The sequence below is a fragment of the Equus quagga genome, chromosome 21, assembly GCF_021613505.1.
Source record: "Equus quagga isolate Etosha38 chromosome 21, UCLA_HA_Equagga_1.0, whole genome shotgun sequence".
NCBI lineage: Eukaryota > Metazoa > Chordata > Mammalia > Perissodactyla > Equidae > Equus > Equus quagga.
This window is the reverse complement of record NC_060287.1, coordinates 32,429,003-32,454,751: the sequence shown is the minus strand read 5'-3', so window position 1 is coordinate 32,454,751 and position 25,749 is coordinate 32,429,003. Positions and strand designations below refer to the sequence as shown.

Sequence of the window (25,749 nt, the reverse complement as noted above, 5' to 3'; positions counted from 1 at the left end):
GCCAGCCGCGCCCCGTCCCGGGCGGCCGGCCGGGCGGCCTTGGCCGGGCCCAGCGCGGGCTCCTCGCGGTAGTGGCCGCAGCTCGGGAAGCTCGGCGGCGGCGGCGGTGGCGGCGGCGGTGGCGGCGCGGTGTCCTCGCCGAACCTGCGCGCGGCGGCGGCGGCGGGCGCTGCGGGGACAGGCGACACGTTAGACGCCCGCGCGCGGGGAAGGAAAGAGACACGCCCAATGCCACACCAACCCGGGGGGCCCGGGCGCCGCCACCATCACCACCCCTCGGTGCCCCGCCACCCGCGCCGCCCACGCGCTCCACCCACGAAGCCGCCATCGCCCCGTCCCCTCGTGCGTCCCAGGCCCGCGCTGTCCGGTGGCAAGATGAAGTTTGGAATGGTCTAGTAGCCGCATTAAAGAGCGAGGAGGAGCAGGTGGAAGTGAGGTTAACAGTACACTTCATTTAATGCACCATATCCAAAATATTATTTCACTGTCTAATCAGTATTTTAAAATTGAGGTATTTTATTGTTTCTGTCTTTGAAATGCAGTGCAGGCACTTAGAGGACATCTCATTGCACTAGCCACATTTCAACGCTCCATAGCCATACCTGGCTAGTGGCTACCATATTGGTCTAGAGGCTTCCACGGGCCTAGTGTTCACGTGGCCCCAGTCTGCCCTGACCTTTTTTGCTTATCCCTCAGTGGGGAGGGTGGAGTATAATCACTCTGCCCTTTAGTATTGTCATAATTAAAGCAATAACCACCCTCCCTAATGAGATGCCTGCAATCGATTAGCTCCTTATGTTTTTTACCTTAAGACCTTTAATACCAGAAAGACTAAGAAGTTGATCACAAATTGCCCCAAATTAGCACCTTTAGTCCCTTTTTTACCAAGTGTGTGACAAATGAGGTGGTTATTAACCTCTTTCACTTTCAAAATAATAATTTAAAAAAATCAAATATGGTGTGTTCTATCATTGGCCGACTTCCACACACAGAGAAAAATAAGTCCTTCAAGTCAATCTCAAGTGGATGATATTTTCAGCTTTCTCAAAACCCTTGGCTTTGTCTTTCTTGCCTTGGCTGTTGGGGGAGATCCCTTCCTGGGTTATTTGAGGGACCCACTGCCCTGACTGGTATTGGGGATCCTAATCTGAGGAACCAGTGGCTGCTGGGCCATGTCCAGGCCAAAGGGCAGGGCTGCAGTGCCCCGGCCTCTGGTCTGTTCTTTTCTTAAGTTAGCTGCTTCTGAGAAACACGGCCTGGATCTCCAAGAGGGTTAGATCGCTCCCGTGCTCTAGTCCTCTGCTCGTATTTGGAGACGAAATGTATCTCACAGCTTCGTGAAGCCTGGGGCACAGCACACAGCGAGAGAGTCCCAAAGCAGCGTGAGGAGGCACAGAGCCCTACTCCCTCCAAAGAGAGACAGAAAGCTAGAGGTGGGAGCGGGGGCTCCAGGCAGCCCACCTCTTCAAGCGGGTGATTCCCTTCTGGGGCATGGAACATTTACCTGGCACTTAGTGGCCCCACAGTGCATCTGCACCATCTTGGTCTACACTCCGAGCAGGAGTTAGGTCTGGGTGAAACAGGAGTACACCTCTCACAGCTAACCCTCAACCCCCACCTTCTACCCTCTGCCTGCGGTTGGCCCAGTGAGCAAACAGGAGTCTGTCTGGGCCTGGGGCAGCTGGTGGCACCTCCACAGAGGACCTTTGCTTGCCCGCCACCAGGAGGAGCTGGCTGGAAAGCCATTCCTGTCTCTCTGTTGTTGAACTAGCATGTGCTGGGCAGGCACCTACTATGTGCCAAGCCCTGGGATAGGCATATCCCCCCGCTTATGAGGACCTTTACAGATGAAGAAACTGAGTCCTGGGGGTGGTTTATGTTATTTGCCCTGGGTTGGTGAGTGGCACTTCTGTCCCTGAGCCCATGAATTTCCACCACTGTTTTCCCCACTCTGAAAACTGGCATGGGAAGAAAATATAGTATATGAATATGAGAATACATTCATATTCATTTTGTGTGGGGTGGAAAGTAATCTTGTAAAATAAATGCAACTGGGGCATTCTCGGTTCACGGGAGCTGGTTCTGAAAACCACTTTGTCTCCCTTTTGGGGAGCAAGCAGGCCAAGATTTTTATGGAGGGTGGTGAACACGGTTTCCTCTGCCCTTTACACGGTCACTAGTGCCCACAAGGCGCACGGACTCGGTCAGCTAGCTTTAATCAGCACTCGCACTGAGAGCAGGAAAGTGTAGCAATTCCTACTTAGAAGCAGAAAAAGGAAAAGTCTGCCCAAAGTGTAAGGATCCTTTTTCCATCTGCCACCCACCGCCGCCACGGCCGCTGTTCACAGTCCTGTCCCCTCCCCCCGTGCAAACATGACCCACCTTCGTAGTTTGGCATGAGGCTGTGCCGAGCAGTGTTCACCGGCGGCTCAGAAAGACTTTTAGCTGGAGACGGGCTGCTAGGCACTAGGGGGTTGGCATAATGCCATTGGCATTCGCCGCTGGGTGGTAGCGTGCTCAGGAAAAAGCGTGCCACCTCACACGGGGATCCTTGGGGCTGCCCGAATTTGGCCGGCAGCATCGGCTTTTTGCTGCTGAAGACGTGAGAGTCTAGAGGGAAGTGTCCATAATGGTAGGAGAAGGGCAGGCTGTAGGATGGAGCGTACAGAAGGTCGCTGCCTTCTGAATGGAGCTGCTGTTCTGGGGGAGCCGGAGCGCTCGCCGGGGGGCTGGCTCTCCAGTTTCCGAGCTGGCCGCATTCCAGTTTGTCCATTTGGAATGAGCTGTATTGCTGCATGGCGGAGAAGACGGATGAAGGGGCCGGTGGTAAACTGCCCTCCAGCCTCACAAGAACCAATCCTAGAGTGCCCAACCCCATCCCAGGGCTGGACCCACCCTGGCCACCATGCCGAGGTCCCACTGGGGACAGGTGCATGGCAAACAGCACCCCAGTGACCCGCCCCCTGGATGGAACGAGAACTCTCTGCCCCCAGCTGACAACACATCAGATGCACGTAGCCACTTGCTATTTCTGAGAGGTTGCAAATTACTTTAAAAAAGAAAAAAAGAGGGAAGGTTTTCATTAAAAAAAAAAATGCTATACAAACACAATGCACTGGTGTTCTGATCCACATTTACGGGGACTCTAGCCTTCCAATTAGTCTTCTTTTCCCTAAACCCGACTGGTCCACCCCAAGTTTGCTTTGCCCACTGTGCCCAGATGTCATGTGGGCGGCACGTCTCAGTGGGATTTTGCCTTGCTCCACAGGGAACCTTCCAGGCAGGGAGACCCCTGCTAGGCAATCAGAGGCTTGTCATTCCTTAAAGTGCCCGGGTGTCCCGACCCCCCGGACAGATGTCAGCCGCCCCCGCCCCTGCAGGCCACGTGTGTTACCTGTGGGGGGTAAGGGTTTGTTCTCAGCTTCGTCTTCATCTTCGTATTTTTGGGTTTAGCTAATTTCCTAGTTTCTTGTGAGGTAGACAAGGTGGTCCTCCAGGAGTCCTGGGACTTCGATGTGGACACCTGGTCCAGGGACAACTGCAGTTCCTTGTATTCAATGTCCCTGGGAAGCAAGAGTGGGACAAGTTACGTCCAGCGGCTGTGGGGGACGCCGGCTTTCCTGCCACCATCCCGTAAGCCGGGTCATTCGCAGAGCTCCGGTGTATCATTCATGGAGCTGGGATGTGAGGGAAGGACGTCTCACCCTCATAAAAGCCGCTCCACAGCCCCGGGGCTCGGCGACCCCAGGAAATGCTGAGTGCGGTTCATGCTATTTGGCAGGAATAGCGGGAGGCTGCGGGGGCCCTCTCCGATCCCATAAGGCCCCAAACACACTTCCTGGGGATACCCTGGACCACTAGGAAAGAAACACTATTGATCAGTGAGTATCTGTGGCCAGGCTGCTTCTCTATTTAGGACCCAAGGAGGCGTGGGTGGGGTAACCTTTGAGGGCCAGGAGCCTGGCTCCCAGGGGCTCATTTCTGCCCTAAAAGGCCAGCTAGGCGTGGTCCTGTTCACGGGAGGGCAAGTTGCCCAAAGTACCAGCCCCCACCTGTTTGCTCAGGAAGAATCATTAAGGGGCTAAAATGCTTTCTCCCATACAGTTCTGTTAAAATCACTCCACTTCTAAAAACAAACAAAAACCAGGGACCTGGCAGTCATTCCAGCAGTGAACTGACAGCCTAAATCCTACCGCATTAGAACACACACGAGGACCCTGCAGGGTGGGGCTGCTGGAACTGCAAGGATCTCAAGTTCAGGGCCGGAGCTGGGTGCACGGGGGTTTAACATACAATAGCCACGGTGGCCAGAGAGTAATAGATGGTCCCAGGTAGACTCAGGTCCTGTTCCTTATCTTGGTCTTAAAAGTATTTGAGACTGAACTTGACCTTCTGGGGTTTTAAAGGGGCCAAATAGTTACCATCATTTGCAACAGGCTATATAGGAAGACAGGGAAAAAATGGGAGATAACCCCTGTCCCCAGTGGAGTACGCAGGGTGACCCAAATGTCTGTGGGCAGGGAGAGCACAAGTTTGCATTCCTGGTCGGGGCCATGCATGCTATTTCTGTCCTGCTCAAGATGAGGAGCAGGCCCCCCAGGGCCCTCTGCCCACCCACACCCCTCATCTGGGCTCTCTGATCCCTTCCTAAGCTACCCATGCCCCCCAGCAGGGCTCCCTCCTCCGTGTTCCCACCGCAGCCTAGCACCTGGCCCTTAAGATGAGTACAGAAATAGTCTGGACCTTCCCAAACGACCAGGTTGTTCAACTAAAAACAAAACAGGAGACAAATGAACAGTTCCAGAAAGAGAGAGAGAGAGATGGTGCTTATCCGGGCGATCTGATGAGGGACAGGGGAGAAGGAGAGAGCAAGGAGAGGAACAAATACGTCTGACTTACGTGAGGACATAATTGACACTCACGATGCAGTGGGGCCGGGACGAGCGGCTGTTGTGCACGACGGTGGCGTAGCTCTGCACCCACACCCAGCCGCCCAGCTTGGACAGCAGCCGGTAGTACTTGGTGGTGACCTGGCCCTTCACCAGCACTGCAAGCACAAGGTGACATGAATCCCGAGGCACAATTAGCAGGCTCCGCCTTTGGGCACGCTGCCCCCACTGATGACCTACAGCCCTGGTTGTGGACCTTTCTGGGGTCAAGGACACCTTGGAGAACTTCACAGAGCGGGTGGGCTTTCTCCGCAGGAAGGTGCATGCTTGTGCGTAGTGCGTGCGCGCGCACACCTGCACGCACGCGCACGCAAGACTTTTGCCAAACGTGTCGAGGGCTGCACAGAGCAATCTCTCCCTCCTTGTTAAGAACTCTAATTTAATAGTCACTGCTTTCGTTGGGGGAAACAGCCGCCGAACAACGTTTGCACCTGGCACAGTGAGAAATTCAGATTTACTCTTTAAGTTTTCAAAACGCCACGATTATGTTATTATCCCTCAAACCCTTAGGCGGGGGAGGGGGCGAGGGGGAGGGACGGAATCGGGGCGGGGGGCGGGGTGGGGGTTGGTGTACTTATTTAAACAAAATAGTAAGTTAAGTGCAGTCAACTAAGCGTCAAATTGTTGCCGATATCTGCTGTTCCCCAGAACATGTGTGTATTCACAGTGAGCCTGTTTGTTACTCTATTGCCATTTATGTTTTCTTCTCATTAACCCAAGTTTTTTTTGGGCCCGTTAATTTCCTCTGTTGCTCCTGTAGGAAAAACCTCTGCTTAACTGTGTCGTTCCTGAAAATTAGGCTGATGGGCCCATCTTCTATGCATGGGTGCAGATTCTGGGCTGCCCAGCAGCTCATTTCCAGAGCCTCGGTGTGCACATAAACCAGCTGATACCCCCTCAGGGCCTGCGAGGGAGCAGAGGGGAGAGCTGGAGGGGAGGACAGTGCCAGCAGCTTGGGGTGGGCAGTAAAGAGAAGAAAGCCTGGGTTAAACTTCTCCAGGGAGGGAAGGCCGGCGAAAGTCTGAAAAGGCACCCCTGGCTGCCCAGGTTGCAGCTCCAGGACATTCCTGCTTCTCAAGGCAGGGCTGGCCCCAGGGCCCTAACCAGCAGGCGCCTGAGCAGGGATTTGGGGAGGAGGCCAAAGGGGCCAAGTCTGTGACTGCACCAGCTGGCACTGAAGGAAACCCCTGGAGGCTCACAGACAGAAATTCAGCTCTCCTCTTGTACCACTAGGCACAGCCTCCTCGCTCTCCACCCACACCCTCCCTGGGCTCTCCATGGCCTTTTGTGGCTTCTTTTCACATTGAGGTGGCTCTTTATCATCCACTTTAACAGCCTAGCAAAATATTCTAGTGCAGAAGAAAAACTGCTGCCAATATGATAAGGACTTATCGGCCTTAATATATAAAGAGTGCATACAGACTGATAAAAACACTAAGACTCTAAAAGTAATACAGGCAAAGACCGTGAACAAACAGTTCACCAAAGGACAAACATGAATGATTAACAAATGTTGACCTCATTTGTTTAACTCAAAGCTAGATACCATCCATCAAATCAGTAAACGTTAAAAAAGAAAGAAATATTGCATGATTGCATTTATGTGCAATGTCCAGAAGAGACACATCTGTAGAGACGGAAAGCAGATCAGTGGTTGCTTGGGGCTGGGAGTGCCTGCTAATGGGTACCAGGCTTCTTCGAGGGATGACGAAAAGGGTCTGGAATTAGATAAAGGCGACAGTTGCACAACATTGTAAATATACTACAAATAACTGAAAATGGTAGAAATGGTGAATTTTATCTCAAAGACATAATGACATGACAATGGGCGATGCTGGCTAATCTATGATGTGCTGATGGAAGTGTGAATTGGTGTGGTCCTTCTGGAAAGCAGTTGGAAGGTCGTACCCACTGACACACTGATTTCACTTCTAATAATTGATCCCCTGGGAATTTGAGTAATGCAAACAAAGACTCCTGTGGAAAGAGATTCATTGCAGTCCTGCCTCTAATCCAGGAAAAAAGGGAGGGGAGACTTCACTGTACACCAACAGGAAGGAGGGTAAATAAATTATGGAGTACTATGCAACCGTTAAAACAATGATTGATAAGAATGTGTATCTGGGGAGTGTGTATGATATAATAGTAAATGAAGAAAAGACAAGATTCAGAACTGCAGAGAGTATAATCCTAATGAGGAAAAAGTATGCACACACATACACACATCTCCCCAACTAACTGTGTCATCTTGGACAAGCTCCTAACCCCCTGTGCCTCAGTTTCCCCATTTATAACAAGAAGATAATCATAGTCCCTACATCATCTGGTTGTTGTGAGGATTAGGTACCCCACGTGAAGATTTAGAACCGTGGCCGATGTGCGTAACGGGCCCAATGCATATTAGGTCTCATTATCAGACTGATACAGTGACAAATCATTTTTGTTTTCTTTTCTTGATTTTCTAAATTTCCAACAATGAGGAGGTATTAGTTTTATAATCAGAATGAAAAATTAGTTATTTTTTCCATGGGCACGCAGTTTGTATGGGGGTTGAGAAGTGGAAATGGAACAGATGTCAGGCCCTGCGCACACTGTTTAGGAATGAAGCCAGGGATGAACCTGGCAGTCCTGCTGTGTAACAACCATCTCGCCCAGGTGGGGAGGCCAGTCTCTCTGGGACAGTGCAGAGAGCAGCTCCTTTCTGCCCTGGCTTAACATCTGCACCTCAGTGGACTCACTTGGCAGGAACAAGACCCAATGCTGAAGAGTGTAGACAAAGGCAGCAGGAAAGAGAAAGGCTTCACAATGCTTCTCCCTCAGCAGTTTGCCTTTTTAACAAAAAAAATACACCGTTTCTATTTCCAGTTCATTTTCGAATACATTGCCTCATTTTACCCTCACGACAACCGTGGGAGGTGGACCTCAGCAGGAAAGCTGGGCCAACAGATCTTGAGAGCTCAGCTGGGCCCCAAGCTCAGATGTTCTGATTCCTATTTCTCAGACTGGCCACTGTGGGAGGCGGGAGCAGGAGCCTCCAGAAGGTTCTCTGGGTGTAGGTGCATATGGGGGTGGGAGCGGGCCAACTTTTAAGGGAGACTCAATTAACCAATTTGCTTATGGCCCCAAAACAGATGGAATATGATCAAACTGAGGTCCCGACTGTGGATTTCCCAAGAATTCCTCCTTTCTTTAAGAGAAAGGCTGTTCACCTCTTCAGCTCGGAAATCTATTCCTAGCTGCGTCTGCAAAGCCCCTAGGAATAAGACCATATACTTTTCCGTTTTCTTATCTCGTACTTTATACTTCCTCTTATTGCTTATAACATTCCTGAAACCCATCTGTAATCATCTTAGAGCTGGCTACAGTGAAGCCCGTTTATTCCAGATATTTTATATTCAGACGCAGATGGCAGACGTTGTAGAGATTTGATTCTCTCTGACCCTCCCTGACTCTGCAATGATGAGGCTTAGATACAGAGACCAAACCAACAGAGACACAGAATTTCTTTTCTTTGCTTTCCTATGACCCATGGCAATAGTCAACGTATTAATCCAAGTTGAAATCCTAGACACTTAGTCACAACATTCTTCGTTTTGCTCCAGCTCCCCGTCCAGTCTGTCGTTCTTAATTAGCTGCCTGAAATGGTCTCAGGCCAGAGCGCTATAAAGGGAGGCTGTAGGTATGGTGGTGATGACGGGGGCGGGGAGGAGATGGCCCCTAAACCCTAAGCTCCTGAGCGCAGAGGTGCTGCCTCTTGCACCTTGATGCCACAGTATCTCCAACATCACGGCCTAAGATGGTTCTGAAATCAGAGTGACCCAGGCCTAGGTGCAAGATAGTGGGCACAGTTTTCCAAGCCTTGGGATGGAAATTCTAGTTCCATAAATACGCTATCTGGAAAAGTAGGTGGCCTTCCTGGTTCCTCTGGAATTCCTCCGGGACGCAAAGCCATGGCTAGGAGCCAGCCTTGGGGAGGAAAGTAAACCTTGGCTTCAAGCATCATTTCTATTTCTGTTTTGAATTTTAAGAGCTGAAAATGACACCAGAAATGTCTATCGTGGGTTGGATAGTGGTACCCAAAAAAGATCTGTTCCCTGTCCTAATCCTCAGAACCTGTGAATGTGACCACATTTGGGAAAAAGAGTCTTTGCGGATGTGATTAAGGATCTCAAGATGAGATCATCCTGGATGAGGGTGGGCCCTAAATCTAATAACAAGTGTCCCCATAAGAGACAGAAGAGAAGACACCCGCACACATATGGAGGGAGACAGGCAGAGACGGGAGGATGCAGCCCCAAACCAAGGAAGGCCAGCAGCCACTAGAAGCTGGAAGAGGCAAGGAATGGATTCTCCCCTTGAGCCCAGAGGGAGCCTGGCCCTGCCAACACCTTGGTTTTGGGCTTCTGGCCTCCAGAAGTGTGAGAGAATGAATTTCTGTTGTTTCAAGCCACCCAGTTCGTGGTATTTTGTTGCGGTGGCCACAGGACTAATGCACGCCCCATGGGAAAGAACGGTAAACGCAGTCCCTGTGCTCCTCTTGGCTCTTGTCTCCTCCGCCAGGTGGGGCCTCAAGGAAGTGCAGTTGGTGAGATTAGAGACAACTATGTGCCCCTCTGGGGAGTGGGCCTCCGCATGCTCGCACGTCCTCAGCACGGCCCCCACCTCATGCTCTGCACCTGCTCCCAGAAGCAGGTTGGTGCTAAGAAGGCATGGAAAGTGCTGGGAAAGAGAGAAGCACCTTAGGGAGGAATTTCCACAAGGGTCACATTGTGGAATGTCTCCAAAGGGACACTGACCATGGAAGATGGGCTCGGCCTGACCCATCAAGTCCCATTTGGCACAAAGCAGAAGAGGCAAGCTACTCTTATAAATGTCCCAAACTGCTTCCAGGAGTCAGTGTGTAGATCGCACTGTGCTTTCCAGGATTATTTGCTGTGTCCTTGCTTCTGACTCCCCCTTAATGCACAGGCTCCCCACACCTCCGTCAGCAAGACGAAGCCACTTCTAGCTGCTTCTACCTCCAGACTCTGCTTGAAGGGCAGCATCTAAAAAGGGTCTGTGTCTGAATTAAACCCCATTGTCCATTTCCAGTCCAGAGGCAAGTGAGGCCGGCAGTGGAAGCAGCCCTTGTAATGTCAATTAAAACTCCTCATGATAGATTGGAAACTCCTTTCAAAGTTATCTTCTATCTCATGATCTTTGTCCCTGTTCCATAGCAGCTATAGAGCGATTGCAAACTGGTATCCCATGCACCACGTGTGTCCACAGATGTGCTCTGTTGGTGGCATAGTGTTGTACTTGGAATGTCTTTGGATGGGTCACGTGGTCTCCAGTTAGCCACAGGCTCTACCACTCCCTACTGCCCTACACTTGCCCATTCATACACTCACCTGGCTGTGCCTGGCCCCATAAGCTTGTGACTCTTACGTGTCATTTAGAGTATGTTCTCCACGAGTCTATACAAGCTGTCCTGTAATTTTTCTATAACAGTTATTGCTTGAAATTTGTAGACCACATATTCAGGCTTTCAGCCTTTTTGTGACATTGAGACGTTTTGCTAGTCGGACACAGACTGTTTTCTTTGGGATATGGGCTTGGCCCACAGTGGACCGGGGCCTACCTAGAGAGCTAGGTGAAGTTCTCCACTACCTTGGACGACTGGCCATGTGGACACCACGGTTCTTCCAAAACATCGTTTCCACAAGAAATCTGCCCAGCGTCCTCGACACAAAGCATCAAGTCCACCCACAGTGATCCCCTCCCTGCCTGTGCCTCGGGCTGCCCCCTGCCCACCCCCAGGGCCTACAGGTCAAGGGAGCACAGCCCTCTGCTGGTTCCCCCATATACAAGAAAGCGTCTCCCAAACGCTTCACAAAGAGAGCGGGGAGACCATGGAGGCAGGCACTGGCCGGGGCCCCATTTCCCTGAGGCCGTGTGACTGTGGATGCTGGAGCCCACCCTCAGCAGGGCTGCCAGGGCCTCCCCTCCACCCACAAGGCCATGAGCATCAGCAGAACGGGCTGGGAGGGTCAAAGGCATTCCCTAGAGGATCCATGTTCGCTTTGCCTTCCAGAAGGTTCTGGAGAAAGCCCTGGCACAGTCTGACTCAGAGAGCTCGCCTGGGAATGCCCAGGCCCACACTGACCCAGAGGCCGAGGTGCCAGGGCCATCCCCGCGCGCCCCCCCATTGTTGACCTCTGGAAGCCTGTGCTCCCCGAAGCCTGGACTGCTGGGCCCTGCCTCTCCTCATGACGCTGACTTTCTGGAAGGTGTTGAATTCCCTTTCTTTGGGGGCTGTGCTTCCTTCAGACCCTGTGGATTCCTGCTCCTGGTTAAGACAATATTTTGAAGAATGTGTGAAAACCATTTGGCTGACTTTGGTTCTCCAGAACCACCGCTTTCTTGCATCCAATTAGGCCTCTGGCAGAGCCCTGCACCCCGTCCCCAGGGACTCCTTGGTTTTGGACATAGTGTGGAGCGAGCTTGGCCTTGGAAAAGGGGACAGTGACCTCCCTTTGGTCCGGGGTGTTGGCCGCCATTTGCTTTGTTCCTGTGCTCAGCTACCCCATCAACTGCAGAGACAGATGCGTCTCTACGTCTTGCTATAAGAGGAGGCCAGGCTCCCCCTCCGGCCTTGGAGTCCTGAGGGGCCCAGATGGGTGGGTCAACAGAGCCGCTGGCCACTTCCAGCCACATCCAGTTGTGGTGGATGGAAGGGAGGCAGCAAAGGCTGCCCAGTGGGCCGGCACCCCTGGGACAACCACTGGGCCAGCTCCAGCTGTGATCGGATTGAAGGACTTGAGTCCCAGGTCAGCAGCGGCCAGTGTGGGATCCGTGTGGAGCCTGGAGGGCAGGAGGCTGGAAGAGGAAGCCCCGGTCCCACGGCCCTCCCTGGGGCCATGTCCTGTGCTGCCCAAGCCGGCCTATCCAACTGAAACTCGGGAGAGGGCCTGTGCCCATTACCTGGGCAAGGACGCAGGCATAGGAAAAGAAAGTCCCTGTTAGGGGCTGAATTGTGTCCCCCCAAAATTCTTATGCTGGAGTCCTAACCCCCAGTACCTCAGAATGTGACTGTATCTGGAGACAGGGCCTTTATAGGGGTAATTAAGGTAAAATGAAGTCATATGGGCGGGCCCTAATCCCAGGTTAGGACCCAGACATGCACAGAGGGAGGACCACGGGAGAACACAGCCGGAAGACGGCCACCCACAAGCCAAGGAGGGAGGCCGCAGAAGAAACCAGCCCTGCCAACACCCTGATCTCAAGACTTCCAGCACCCAGAACCGTGAGAGAACAAATTTCTGCTGTGTAAGCCGCCCAGTCTGTGGTGCTTTGTCATGGCAGCCCAAGAGGACTAAGGAGGTCCCCGTGAGGATCTGTCTGGACAGCGTGAGGGGAAAGCAGCATCCAGAAACAAGAACTTACGTCCCCGGATAGGGCTGGGAGGGGCCGAGCTGGACACAGCTCCACCCTGAGGAGAGGTGGTGGCCGTGGGCATCAAGCCGGGAGTGGAAACAGAACTGGAGAGCATAGGGGATCGGCTTTCCTCAGTCCCCAGAGGGCACAGGGCAGGAACTTGGGTGTGGAGGACACTCTGGCCGGCCAACAGGGACCCTGAGCAGTGAGGGTGACAGGGCCCACCAGAGAGAAGTGACCCATGTTTGCAAGGAAAAGACGACAGACCGCGCTGGGAGCAAGGAGCAGCTTGCGGAGGGAGGCCTGGCTGGAGAAGGCCTTCATGCAGCCAGGAAGGGAGGAAGCTGAGGAGAGGCTGTGGAGAGGTGGGGCTTCGCTCTGGCCAGTGACTCCTCACTGCGCAGCCCCCCCCCAACCCCATGGAGTGCACCCATCTCCCGCCAGAGGCCTTTCTTCGGCAGAGCCCATTCTGACAGATGTGGGGCAAGCAGAGGAATTAGCACTCCGAGAGAGCCCTCAGCTGATGACTGGCAGGCGGGGTGTATAACTGCCTCAGCCCACTCTCCCCTCGGCGCCATAACTGAGGCAGGGGTCCCGCACTGGCTCCCAGAGTCCCCAGGGGGATCGAGGGTCCGTCACCCACGGCAGTAGCCAGGCAGACAACATCGCTCCTATGGCTCCTTCTCTTCTGTGGCTCACTTCTCTCTCCTCTATCCGTGTTTCAGTCACTGTCCAAATAAACTCTTGCACTTGAACTGCAGGCTCAGGGTCAGTTTCTGGAGCTGTGCCCTCTGGCCCCAGTTCTGTGACCGGGAAGGAGAGTGAGGCCCCAGGCACCACACAATGAAGAGGTTTCAAAATTGCCCCAGCTCTACACCATGAAGACCCCGCCTCCCCAAACCATGCTCTGGTGGTTGACTAGCTTCCTTTTCTTCATCTGAAAGGTCCAGCTTTGGAGGAGAAAGTGACATCCAGGTCAATGTCATGGCTGCCCTGAGGGGGACGTCTGAAGGCATGAGCTCTGGGAGACCAATTCCCAGCCCTCTGCATGCATAAGAGTCTCGGCTGTTTCTTTCTTTCTTTCTTTTTTTGGTGAGGAAGATTGGCCCTGAGCTAACATCTGTTGCCAATCTTCCTCTCTTTGCTTGAGGAAGATTCTTGCTGAGCTAACGTCTGTGCCCATCTTTCTCTGCTTTATGTGGGATGCTGCCACAGCGTGGTTTGATGAGCGAGCCAGGTCTACACCGGTGATCTGAACCTGCAAACCCTGGACTGCTAAAGTGGAGCACCTGAACTTAACCACTACGCCATCGGGCCGGCCCCAAGCCTCAGCTGTTTCTTGCTGTCACTCTCTGGTTTATATCTGGAAAAGCTGGAGCAGGGAGACTGGGGCAGACTCCGGCCTCCTCCAGCCTGTCCCTGTGGTGGTTTCTCGACCACAGTTAAGGTTAGGTCACTGCACAGTAGCAATCACTGTCAATATCATATTGCTATTTTCTGTTTTCTTTGATTTACCCATTCTTGCCCATTTGGGGAAGAAAGCCGTGCTCCCTCTGGTTTCTAAACACTCCGCCCTTTCTGTGTGTCCCTTGGAAGGCTGTGTACACCTTTCAGGGTTCCCTCGGACATTGGAAATGTCTGGAATCCAAATTCCGAGTGAGATAAGGCAGATTTATCATATAAATCTCAGGAGACCCTCTCGAATCAAATCCCGGTGCAGGTCTGGTAACCCAGACAAGCTCAGGAAGATGGGGGCTCCTGGGGAACAAAGACCAGCCCACATCTCCAAGTTTAAGACCCATCGTGTCCCCCGACACGTCCCTCCACTTCGGAGTCTGGCTTTGCTCACCTGGGAAATGGACGCGAGAACAGCCCCGCTCCCGCACTGACAAACGGTCAGAGTGGACACACGAAAAGCATCCGGTCCGTGTCGGGGCACAGGAGCCTCCGACTGGTCATCGCTGTGGCCTTCATTACATTTCCAAAACACAAATTGTATTTATTGCCTCGTAAAAAATCCCTGCTCCCCTCTGTTAGCCAGGCAGTGCGAGAGAAAAGAAATGGGACCGGAAACGAAGACTTTTAATTCCCTACTTTGTTTTTCTCTGCGCTTTGAGGCCTGATTTCCCACACAGCAGCCCTGCTTTGAACAACTCTCCCTTCATGGAATTCGGAGGTTTCCTTTCAACTAGAAGCTCCCAGACATGCTCCTGCCTCCACGCAAGGGGGCTGGGAACCCCCAGACCTGGGGCTCTCAGAGCAGCCCTCTCCACCCCGACAGTGGCAGGGAGCCGACCTCTGGGAGGGGGAAGGTATGAATCCTCACATTGCTCTCCATTCCCACCGTCTTCCCTTCCAGACTGTTCTGTGGTGCACGCTGCTGCTCCATGCTCTGGAAGCAGATGCCCCTCCCACCTCCCAACCACTCTCCTGACTTCAGAGCACACGCTCCCCTCTTCTCACCTGCCCATTGCAGTCTCCCAAAGATCTAAGTCTAAAATCGACACTTTCTGCTCTGTTTGTGCACGAAAGAGTTCTAGCTCCCGGATCAGTGATGCTGACCTGCAGCTCCCATCCAAACACCAGGCAGTTGCTCCCCTACTGAGCTTGGTTTCGAGAAGGACAGGAATGTTTATATGAGATCACGACTTGGCTATCTTCACAAAAAGAAATAAAAAGGCTGTGACAACTCTTGAGTCTCTCCATGCACAGAGACCTTTTCACACTGTTTGAATTAAAAGGGAGCAGGAAGAAGACGTCTGCGTCCGCCCAGCCAATGTCCTGGTTGTCACGGGTCTCTGCCCCTGGTGACTCAGGAGGACAGAACAGCTGTGTCCTAGTAACTGCCGTGCTCGCTGGGTCCCAGTGGACACTGAACGGCCAGGCAGACAACGTGGCCAAGGATCGAGCGGCCCCTGGAACCGCTGTCCACCTCCAGCTTGACACCAGCACCGTGTCCTCCAACACCCCTTAGTCAACACAAAGCAGGGCAAGAACAGAGGACATGCCATCTGGGCCACGTTGCAGAGGATCTGGCTCCTCCCGCCATCTGCACCCCATTAACAAGCACCTGGACCAGCCATGGGCATCGCTGGGCTGGATGGCGGGAGGATGAGCTATTCCACGCCATGCAAATTATTCACTGCCTCGATTTGGATTCTACAAGAAAAGTGTCACTTCTTTAAACACTTCAGTGACTGGAACCCCCCCAATCCACATGCTCCCCAAATTTCCTCTGTTGGCAAATTGAATACTGTTTGTTCACTCTTTCCACACTGACTTCTCCCAACCTGGGAACCCGTGATTTCCCCTGAGCTTCCCCAGCCAGATGGCGGACAGTGGTCGGAGGCCGGACGCTTCTTGGGTTCGGCTCCCAGCTCTGCTGCCTCCTCGCTGTGTGACCATGGGCAAGTGGCTTAACCTCTCTGAACCTCAGCATCCTCAACAGCAAAAGGAGGAACATGAACATGAGAATCTCCCTCACTGGGTTCGTAATATATTCGATCACTTAAACTAGTGCCTGGCCATAGTAAGGGCTCTGTAAGTCTCGGTTCTTCTACTGCTGTCACCGTTATTCACAACTGGTGTCCAGATGTCAGAGAGAAATTTAGTTTCCAAATCCACAATCTAGAATCCAGAAACTTCTGCACCATCCCGCACCTGCCAGAGTTTCATTGGGAGCGTGAGCTTGAATGTTTGAAAACTGACAGCAAATAGCTGTGCTCGAGCAAGGGGTAGACTGAGTCAGGCTTGAGGTTAGAGACTTGTGTGTACACAGTGGCTGATTATTGTCCCAAACAAGGGACGCTCTGCCCACTCAGTCCTAGTCGCCTCCCCCCTGGCCAGCCACAGCCCACCCCCCCGGGGAGTGCGGTACTCACGGAGGTGGTGCGCATAGCGGAGGTGGAACACGTCGCAGCCGTGGATGTGATGGTAGAGGGTCTTTTCGATCAGATCCTGCGGCTCATACCCGGTCAGCTCGGTCACCCTGAGAGAGGATGGTGGCCCCGTGAGTCACACTGCTCTGCCCATTGCCTTTCATTTAAACTAATATTGGTCTTGCCAGCTAATGAAGAGCTAAAAGGCTGGGGGCTGCCTTTTTTAAAAGGCTTTTAAATCCATGTTGATTTTGGAAACTGAGAATGATCTTTTTTACAAGAAGAAAGTCTTTGAACTTTGGCGCAGCGCAGGATGTAGCGCTATGCACGGGCAGGAAGGTTCTTTTGAAACCACTGGCTAGAAGAGTGTTTGGGATGGCTGCAAATTTTATCCCTTTTCAAGGTGAAGCTTATCTGAGGATGCTTAAGAGCGCACTTTGATATGTGGGGGAAGGCTGCCACGGTGAGAAAGAACCCATTCTCGGGGGGTTTTGGGGGAACCCAAAGTCTTGTGGCAATCTTTTTTAAATTATTGTGGTAAAATATGCATAACATAAATTTTACCATTTTAACCATTATTAAGCATCCAATTCCATGGAATTAACTACATTCACAATGCTGTGTAGCCATCACCACTTCCATTTCCAGAACTTTTTCAACATCTGGAACAGAAACTCAGTCCCTGTTAAACAATAGCCCCACTTCCCCTCCCTCCCACCCCTGGCAAGCACCATTCTCCTTTCTGTCTCTATGAATTTGTCTATTCTAGATATCCCATCTAAGTGGAATCCTACAATATTCGTCGCTTTGGGTCCAGCTTCTTTCACTCAGGATAATGTCTTCAAAGTTCACCCATGTTGTAGCACGTGTCAGAACTTCATTCCTTCTTACGGCTGAATAATATTCTACTTTATGTAGATAGCACATCCTGTTTATCCATTCTGTCTGATGATGGACACGCGGTTGTTTCCACATCCTGGCTACTGAGTGTTTGAGACTTGAAATCTCCATTCCACAATGGACACTGTCAACAGGCAGAGCTGGTCTCGGGATGATGCTATGGTTGGGCAACTCCTACTGATGGGAATTATGGAATAACTGAGATGTTTAAGCCTCCTATCAGCAGAGGATTGTTTTCGAGCCCTCAGACAATAGTATAATAACACCCCAAAATATTGTGACTAGAAAGTAAGCCTTCAGCTTTTTATGGAAATGGAAGCAGGTTCCCACTGCTTATCTGACTTTACCCGCTCTTTATTCTCATCAAGCCCCGGGCATATTAATTTCCCACTTCAGCTCTTTGAAGAAAAGTGACTCTCAACACCCAAGACCACATCATCACCAGCATTTGGATCACTCCGTCCGTAGGTGAAAATTGCATGTGGCAATGGTATCAGTTCCCAGGCCTTGGGCAACAGCAGTGGGAACCATGCCCTCGGCCGAGGTGGCCCAAACATCTTGGTGACAGATGTTCAAGAGCAGATGAAAGAGGGGGACAAGAAAGGATTCCAAAAGAGGTGAGGCTATGGTGAGAAGTCAGTGCTGGGGGGCGAGGGGTGGGGACTGAGGACGGCCGGACCGGGGTCCCTGCTGGCCCAGATCTGAAACGTTAGCTGTACATTAAAAGGGGAAACTTGACCGCGCTTTCATTCCTTAACCCGCTCTCCTTTCTGTTGGGTTCTGCGCGGGCTTCGGGTCGTAAATCTCTGAGAGCCTCATATTTCCCTGGAATCGGTCACTATTTGGTGTACACATTTCCATGGTGTTCCTCCAGGGCAGGAAGGAGACGGGGCTCGAGGTGGGTGGAAAGTGAACTTGCACAGGCCAGAGCCTTTCAGGGCTCAGGGGACTGGTCTAAGGGCCACCTAGAGCTTCGGGCCCCATTAGAGTCTGACTCTGTGTGGCAGGAAAACTGAGACGTCTGGCTTCCCCCCAAAAGAAAACCAGGCATCTCTACAGTGTGGGGATGAAAGAGACTTCCCAGACCCTTTGGAGGGAAAGTTACAGAACAACAGCCCCGAACGTGTAAATGAATCAGAAACACATGTATTAAGTTTCTCATCAAAGTACACACTGGCTTTAAAAATTAAAGGGGAAGGGAAGGGTTTGGCAGCATGCCCTCCCCGTTTTTTCCAACCCTCTACTGTCTGAAGACCTGTCAGAGGGATTTGCCAAACCCCAAACATCGCTCGGTTCACCCATCCTTAGCAAAAGCACCAGCTACGGTTTCAAAGTGAAATACCACAAAACCCCCATGAACCAAACGTCAGGTTATGCCGAGTTCAGCGGAGTCTGGGATTCCGCTGAGGTCTGAGGGCCCGATGGGGTGAGGCCCACCATCCTGGCCCCGTGACTTTGGGGCTGCCAGGCTTCAGGCCAACCCCTCGCGGTGGCTCCTGGGGTTCAGATGTAGGAGCTGACATCTCCCACCCCATTGGGCCATTCTGCTGACCTCCAAGGACTGGGCCAGCCCCTCTGTCCCCCCGCCCTTCCCCCTGGTGACCTTTCAAAGACCATTGAGCTGTAACAGACCAAAGACCAGAGTGAGTGTGAAGAATTCTCCAGAGCATTTCTGACCCCCTTGAGCACCTCCTCCATGACTGGAGTTCAGAAAAAGCCTCAAGGCTTTCCTAGAAGCTTCTCTCTGGCACTTAGCAGGAAGAACTGCAGAGTCTTCTGTGAAGACAGGAAGTCTTCCTCAAGATCGCCATCTTTCTTTTCTACTCACGTCAGGGGTACGTCTCTCACACCCTCAAGTAGAGAAACGTTGGCATTCAAGAAAGCCCACATCTGAGGCTCCCTCCGGGAGCAACGTGGCCCCTGATCTAACTTCATACATCCTCTTCTGTAACGCCCGCCCTCTGTCCCTCGCGTGTCAAAGCAGTGTGGATGGAACAACTTGAGAAGACCTGAAATCTCTCTCTGAGGAGAGCCCCTCTTTCCTCCTCTCAAGAATTCACCAGGTCTTAGGGGTTTTTGCCAGAACGGCAAAGAAAAACCAGGAGACAAAACAAGGGAGAAGCCAGTCATAGCCTCCTAAATTTCTACAATAATGAACTTGGGCAGCTGGGTTTTCTTTCCATCAACTTTTAGAAGTGGCTCGTGAATCTGGAAAGAACTCCTCTTTCACTGCGAGCTGGTACTTCTTGCACACCCCCAGGCTTCGGGGCAGCTGGCCAGCCCCAGGCTCCTCTCCCTGCAGGTGCCCCCATCTTCACTGCAGGAGAATGGCACTCGTCAGCGTTTGGCCATCCCAAGAGGAGCTGCCATCTTTCCCCCAAAGAGATACATGTACTCATTGCTTGGAGTTTCTGGGAGCATAGTGGCAACTCTATAATGCCAACCCTTGTCACTTCTCCACCTTTGGATGGTTCTGAGGTCCATGAACGATGAACTAGACTAATTCGTGTCCTCACCTCCCACTCCTAACCAGGAGGATTTGGTTTTCTTCGATAAATAGTTAAAATGATCAATTTTATGTTATATATATTTTACCACAATGAAAAAGTGAGGGGAAAAAAAAGAATCAATAAATCCTAGCTTCAGGACATCCAGAAAACAAATATATATACATACATATATCCTTTCTCCAAGAAAGCCTGACCACACACACCAAAAGTCAGGAGTGGGGGCTCTGAAAGCTTATTCTTGTCTGTACAGCTGAGGAAGGAGCCAGGAGGCAAAGTCACTCACGCTGCAGGCATATCAGGCTTTTTACCTTTGCAAATGCTTCACGTCTCTGATCTGATGTCATCTTTCCTAGCAGCCCTGTGGTAGCGGAGTGGGTGGGGCCTGCCCTGGGGACGGGCCAGATGGCCCCAGTACAGACTTCCTCTCCCCAGGCCTGCGCAACAAGCAATCAGCGGTTCTGCCTTATTCCGTCTCCCTTCTCTCTCTCTGGAGATTCTCACGTTGGCGTGAATTCCCAAGTAGGAGAGGAAAGGACGGCTGGGAGAGGTAGTTCTGGGGACACTGCTGCCTCGCCCTCCCAGCCCAGACCGAGACAGGGTACCTGCTGAGCCTGTGGTCACAGCTTCCCCCAGGAAAGTCCACCTCTCTGCTCCAGCCTCAGCCCTGCGGTGGCTGTCACAGCTCAAACTTCTCCCCACCACAGACACTCCTCAGTGTGGAAACCTTCTGTGTGTTTTAAAGTCCCACCAGCTTGATGGAGATACGAGGCAGAATCCTGACATTGTGGGCTTTCACAAGAGGAAAAAACTAACCTGTGCTCCCAACACATTTCCAGCTCACCCTCCAGTGAGATGATGAAAATACAAATAAATAAACAAACACTTGTAAGCTGAAGAAGCTGCCTACTCCCTAGGCACTAAGGCTGATATTAATTCTTTCACTTCATGACTTGGTTTCACTAAATCCCTTTCTAATTCACATCCTTAGGACAACTCGTTCCTTGTTACATTTTGCCTTAATCGTGTCGTTTCAGAGGCCAGTTTCCACCGTGGGTATCTTCCGGAACTCCACAGCAGCCGTGGGTGCCAAACTCACCTGGAATCCAGGAATATCAGCTTCAGGTCGAGGCTGGCCCTGAACATGAACATGTTACTGTGCAGCTTGATCTCTGTGATGGCGCTGGGCGGCAGCGACTGGCCCACGGCCACCAGCCCCACGATCTGGTAGCATGAGTCGTACAGGGACATGTCCAGCATATACTGCCTGATCTTCAAGTACCCGCTGCAGTGGATGACCTGGGAAAGCAGAGGGCAGGGTCAGCTGCCAGCAATGTAGGGGTCAGGCTGCCACGCGCTCCTCCCGGCTCTGCGCCTGCTGGTTGGCTTGAACGCGCTGGAATATCCCCCAGCCCAGGCCCCGCCGAGCTGTGTGCCCAAACGCCTTATTCACTGCTCCGAAGAAACGAAGCTGTGTTTCTTTCTTAGAAAACAATATCATAATAAAATATGAAGGTTGTCATACCCAACTGACTATACTCCAGTAACTCCACAAGTTACGGCTCTCTAATATAGAACGGATTGATACTTATTTAACTCATGGCCAAGCTGTGATTAGTTGGCACAGCAAAGGCATTTTGGGGAGCTCACCGTTGTTCCCTAACACTCACTTCAGTGACTATAATGCGTATTATCTTCCAACGAGATTAAATTTGACATCTGTTAACTTGACCTTTATATCACTTGACAAGCTATATCACGCTAGTAAAATTAAGAATTCTGTCAATTGAATCAAATAAAAGTCTTCATCTTTAATGTATTTTAATTTTAGTTTATTTACAGTTCAAGATTTTATGCCCTCGTAATAAGCAATAAGCCAGAGTTGCTCCATAGAAACACTTCTAATTGTCCTAGCCAACAGCCACAGAGCAGAGCGTGGATAGCGTTCCAAATGTCAAAGAGAAAGCGTTGTACAGCCTAAGCCTCAATATCTGAAACATTTATACAAGTTATAGTCAGTAAACTCTTCAAAGGATCATGGTCTTTTATAACAGCTGTAATGAACAGCCAAAATCTTAAATCCTCTTTTCAAAAACTTTCTTCCAGGATTTCTGAAGGTTTTCACAGTCTTTAGAGCTGGGACCAATCTTAAAATCCTTCTAGTCTATTGTCCCATTTTACTGATGAGGAAACCGAGGACAAGATAGCTGATGTGTTCTGCTTAAGATTAGACACGTAGTCAATAACTGAAGGCCCAAGTCGCCTGAAGAATGTGTACTGTGTGCACGACGATGCTGGCTTCCCCAGCCCTGTCCCTAAGAGGCTCTGAGTCTCGGACAGCAAACAGGAAAGGTAGCCCCCAAACTGTGAAACAGAGTGAAGTAAAGATCAAGAGGAAGAGCTCAGAGTGGGGCTCAAAGGAGGGGACTGAGGAGAGACTGAGGGAAGGCACCCCTGGGATGGGAAGGAGGTGGGGAGGGGCTGAAGGAAGGTGGACTCTGAGATGGGACAGAGATGTGGAGGGGCATTCCAGAAAGAGAGGACAAAGGCACAAAACTGTCCTCTCTCTCTTCACACGCCCCTCCCTCCCTTTCTAACATGCAAATACTCCTGCAAAAGGGCTCCCATCCGCCTCCAGCTCCACAGTGATGAGCTTATGCCCTCTTTCCTCTGAGGCAGGAGGAACAGCAATTGCAGACTCCTGGGAGGAGGGCGAGGAACTCCAGAGAAGGGGGTGCTCAGCGCGGACTGCCCCCAACCTGCCCTTGCATCTGCAGAGGCTGACTCCCAGGCTGAGCGCAGCATTGCCCCGCGGCTCCTTGGGTGACCTACTCCTAGAGTCTGGAGTTAGCCAGAGCAAGCGGCACGTCTGGCAGAGAAGTGCGGCCAGGAGGAGCGAGGGCTGGCTCCGAGGCCCAGCACCGCCCCATTGGCCTGGGCGCCCTTCCGCTGGGCCTTCTTCTCAGCTCGTGTCTGATTAAGAAGGAGGCCATGATCCTCCCCTCAGGGGGCTGCTGTGACTATTGATTAGATTAGCCGAGAGGCTGCAGATGCACTCAGCATGGTCACATGCACCATCATCATCACTGGATTTGGCCGACATTCCAAGGGCAAGAGCGACATTTCTGTGCTCCGACTACTCACTGCTGACCCCAGGATGCTGCCCTGGAATGCGGATTCTCAGTAAACCCTAGGGGCGGCTGCTCCAGTGGGACCGACCGGTGTAGAACCTGAAGGTGCCGAGGAGATTTATTCCTGATCTACGATGAAATCCTGTCCGCCTGGCACAGCCTTGTAAAACACCAGCTCTCGCACTTGCCTTGCGAGCAGCCGGGAGCAGCGTTAATAGAAAGTTCTACACCAGCTACATTAGGCAGCGTGAAATGTTTAGGTCCTGTCCTCAGACGTTCCTGAGTGTGAAGCAAGATACCAAACACAGTGAAGACCCACTGCGCCCCCTCCCTCCCGCCCACCCGAGGCTCCTCGTACCTTGTATCCGCTGCACGTGAGGCCCGCGTTTCTTTTTGCCAAGACACACTTCATTCGAAGAAAGAATGACCTCTCTATCTCATACTCTGAAAGCAGAGTGAGGTTAGATTGGCAAACTGCCCCACGATGTTTCCCGTCCTTAGCCCAACAATATCCATAAACCCTGAGGACCAGATCCGGCCGCCAGGGGGCTCGTCCCAGTGTGCCCAGACCTGACGCAGCCGGCTTCCGCCTGTGGCCAGGACCTGGGTGGGGCTGGGAGATTGGCCCGCTCCTGCCCTGGCTTCTGTGTGCTTCAGAGGAAAGCAGCTGGGAACCCGGCCATAGCAAGAACTTGGGACACGCCAACCTGGGGCCAAGGTGAGGACTGTACGTGCAGTGGGCCCAGCCTGGCTCCTCCTGCGCTGGTCCCCTCGTGGCGGCCACAGAGAGGCCTGGTGCCAGGAGAATCGCCTTGGCCAGCCCTGGGGCAGGTGCCCAAGCCTGCCAGGAAGGCCCAGAAGCATCTGACTTCCCTCAGGGCAGTAGATTCTGAGTAAAAGTCACAAGGGCAGTCCCTTTCCCCAGCAGAGGGAGCCAGCCCCAGGGCACCTCCTGCCACCTGTGCCCGTGGGCACCGAGACTGCCCAGCAATGCGGCATGGTGGCCAGACCCAACTGACTCTCTTGGCCAGATCAAAGCTTTCACCCTCATTGACAGTCCTGGACGGACCACCCCCTCCTCTCTCTGGGGCTCTTACCCTCCCCACTCTCTCTTCTCACAAATGAGTCCCCTAAGGAAACACCATCTTCAATGAGGGGACGCCAGCTCTTCAAGGCAGGAATGGCGAAATGTCCTCACCCCTGGGTGAGGGCGAGGTCACTCCACTCTAAACAAACAGCCATTTGATGGTGGTTAATAAATTAATTTTTAAAGGAAGGTTCCCACTAGGAATGGAAGTGAGGCATTCCGCCCCTCCCCAAGGGCACTGCCCGGTGGAAGCCAGGGACTCGCTTAGGATGCCCCCTGTTTCCCCCAGCTGGAGAGGCTGCCATGTTTACCCACAATTCCTCTGCAGCAGGCTGGGGTTTGTGGGGCATAAGGCTTCCAGTTAACATGGCCACCTATCTGTACCATTTTCAAATAAGCCACGCTCAGCTCTAAAAAACATCACCCGGTAATTATCCAGTTTTGGGGAGAGCCCGTTTCTCATACAGTTATCATAAAACAATGGGTCAGTTCAGGCACAGAAACCAACTCTGCAGAGGAGAGATTGGGGAAAAAACCGGGGGCTTGGGACCCTGAAACCCTGCACGCTCGGTTGGCTGTGGACATTACTCAGTGGGCAACCCCAACCCTCCTAGCTCTTTCTACTTCTCCTCTTCTACTGTCGCTACACCGCAGCCTCCATCGAACCCCATGGAAACTGGGGGGGGGAGCATCTCATGATATTCCCAAGATTCACTTGCTGTCATTTTCTAAACACTTTTTTTAAGGCTATGACGTGGAAGGATAAAATGAAACCCAGAGCTCATGGGAGAAAACACAGTCCCATGGAATTAACACACTGCAATTTTTTAAAACAATAATGACACAATGTTCCGAGGAATTCTCCAAGACTCCCGCTGTCTTTGCCCAGGTTTAAACAACCCCATTGTGAAAGAAGCAGATCCAGGTGCAGCGTTTACTCCTGGCCCTCATTTTGTTAGACGTTACTTCTTCAGCGTCTTATTCATCCTCCTTCGTACAGCCAGACCACTTCCAAGGACTTAAGAATCACAGACCTCAGCTATAACTAAGACGCCCACGTCATCTCAGAGACCAACACGCCAGTCTCTCTCCTTGGGAAGGAACAATTAAACTCACAGTGACTATTCCTGGAGCTAGAACATGGGGGCTGCAGAGCTGTGTCTGCAAGGGGTTTTAAAACTGAGCGTGCTATTCTGTATTCGCTCCCCCGCCCTCAGAGTGACTTTTCCCGTGAGGACGCAGGAAGAACGGAACTCAATTTTCTCGCTGGCTGGCTACCCAACTCTCATCACTCTTGAAGTTCCTTCTCTTGCATTTTGTCCCTCTGGGCAATTTTGGCTAAGCTGGGATACCACAGTTCAAAGCAGACAAGAGACCCGTTGGTCAACATGCTGGTTGGTCTCATTGGACTGTCAGAGGGAGTTACAAGGCGGCCAGGGCTCCTGGAATAAGTTCTTCTGTGTCTTCCTAGCGTGTATCGAAATTGCAATTTAAAGAGTCATTTGTGTCATGATATGCTCCACATCCTCCACTGACAATCACACCACACCTGCCCTAACGCCACAGTAGGGACAGTGATGGGACTGTCAGGAAGAGGACCTTGTCCCCAGATGGAGCCAGGCCAGTGAGAGGGACCTGCCTCTGTCTAGACCAGGGCTTCTTAACCGATTCGCGCCATGGCACAAATCCTACAGATCCCTACTCGGAAGAGCCTTGTTAAATGCATAAAATAAAAACTATGAGATTACAAATGGAACCAACTCTGTTGGAAAATAGCTATCGAAATATTAAAACAGGTGGTGATATGGTTATAAAGGTGCTGCTTTAGTAACATATTAAATCACAAGATCCAGGAGTGGGGCTTGTAACTCCTGAAATTTC

The 25,749-nt window shown here is 51.9% G+C and overlaps 1 protein-coding gene across 1 annotated transcript in view; it reads right to left on the bottom strand.

Moving 5' to 3' along the window:
• LOC124231546 (single-minded homolog 2) overlaps positions 1–25,749 on the bottom strand; it is a 48,139-nt gene that overhangs the window by 1,398 nt on the left and 20,992 nt on the right. Inside the window, exons 5-11 of the mRNA XM_046648338.1 lie at positions 23,140–23,225; positions 20,750–20,949; positions 16,247–16,353; positions 4,900–5,047; positions 3,395–3,563; positions 2,383–2,791; positions 3–169 (exon numbers count right to left, since the gene is read on the bottom strand). Of these exons, the coding sequence (XP_046504294.1) occupies positions 3–169; positions 2,383–2,791; positions 3,395–3,563; positions 4,900–5,047; positions 16,247–16,353; positions 20,750–20,949; positions 23,140–23,225 (1,286 nt within the window). The remainder of the gene's footprint in view (positions 1–2; positions 170–2,382; positions 2,792–3,394; positions 3,564–4,899; positions 5,048–16,246; positions 16,354–20,749; positions 20,950–23,139; positions 23,226–25,749) is intronic.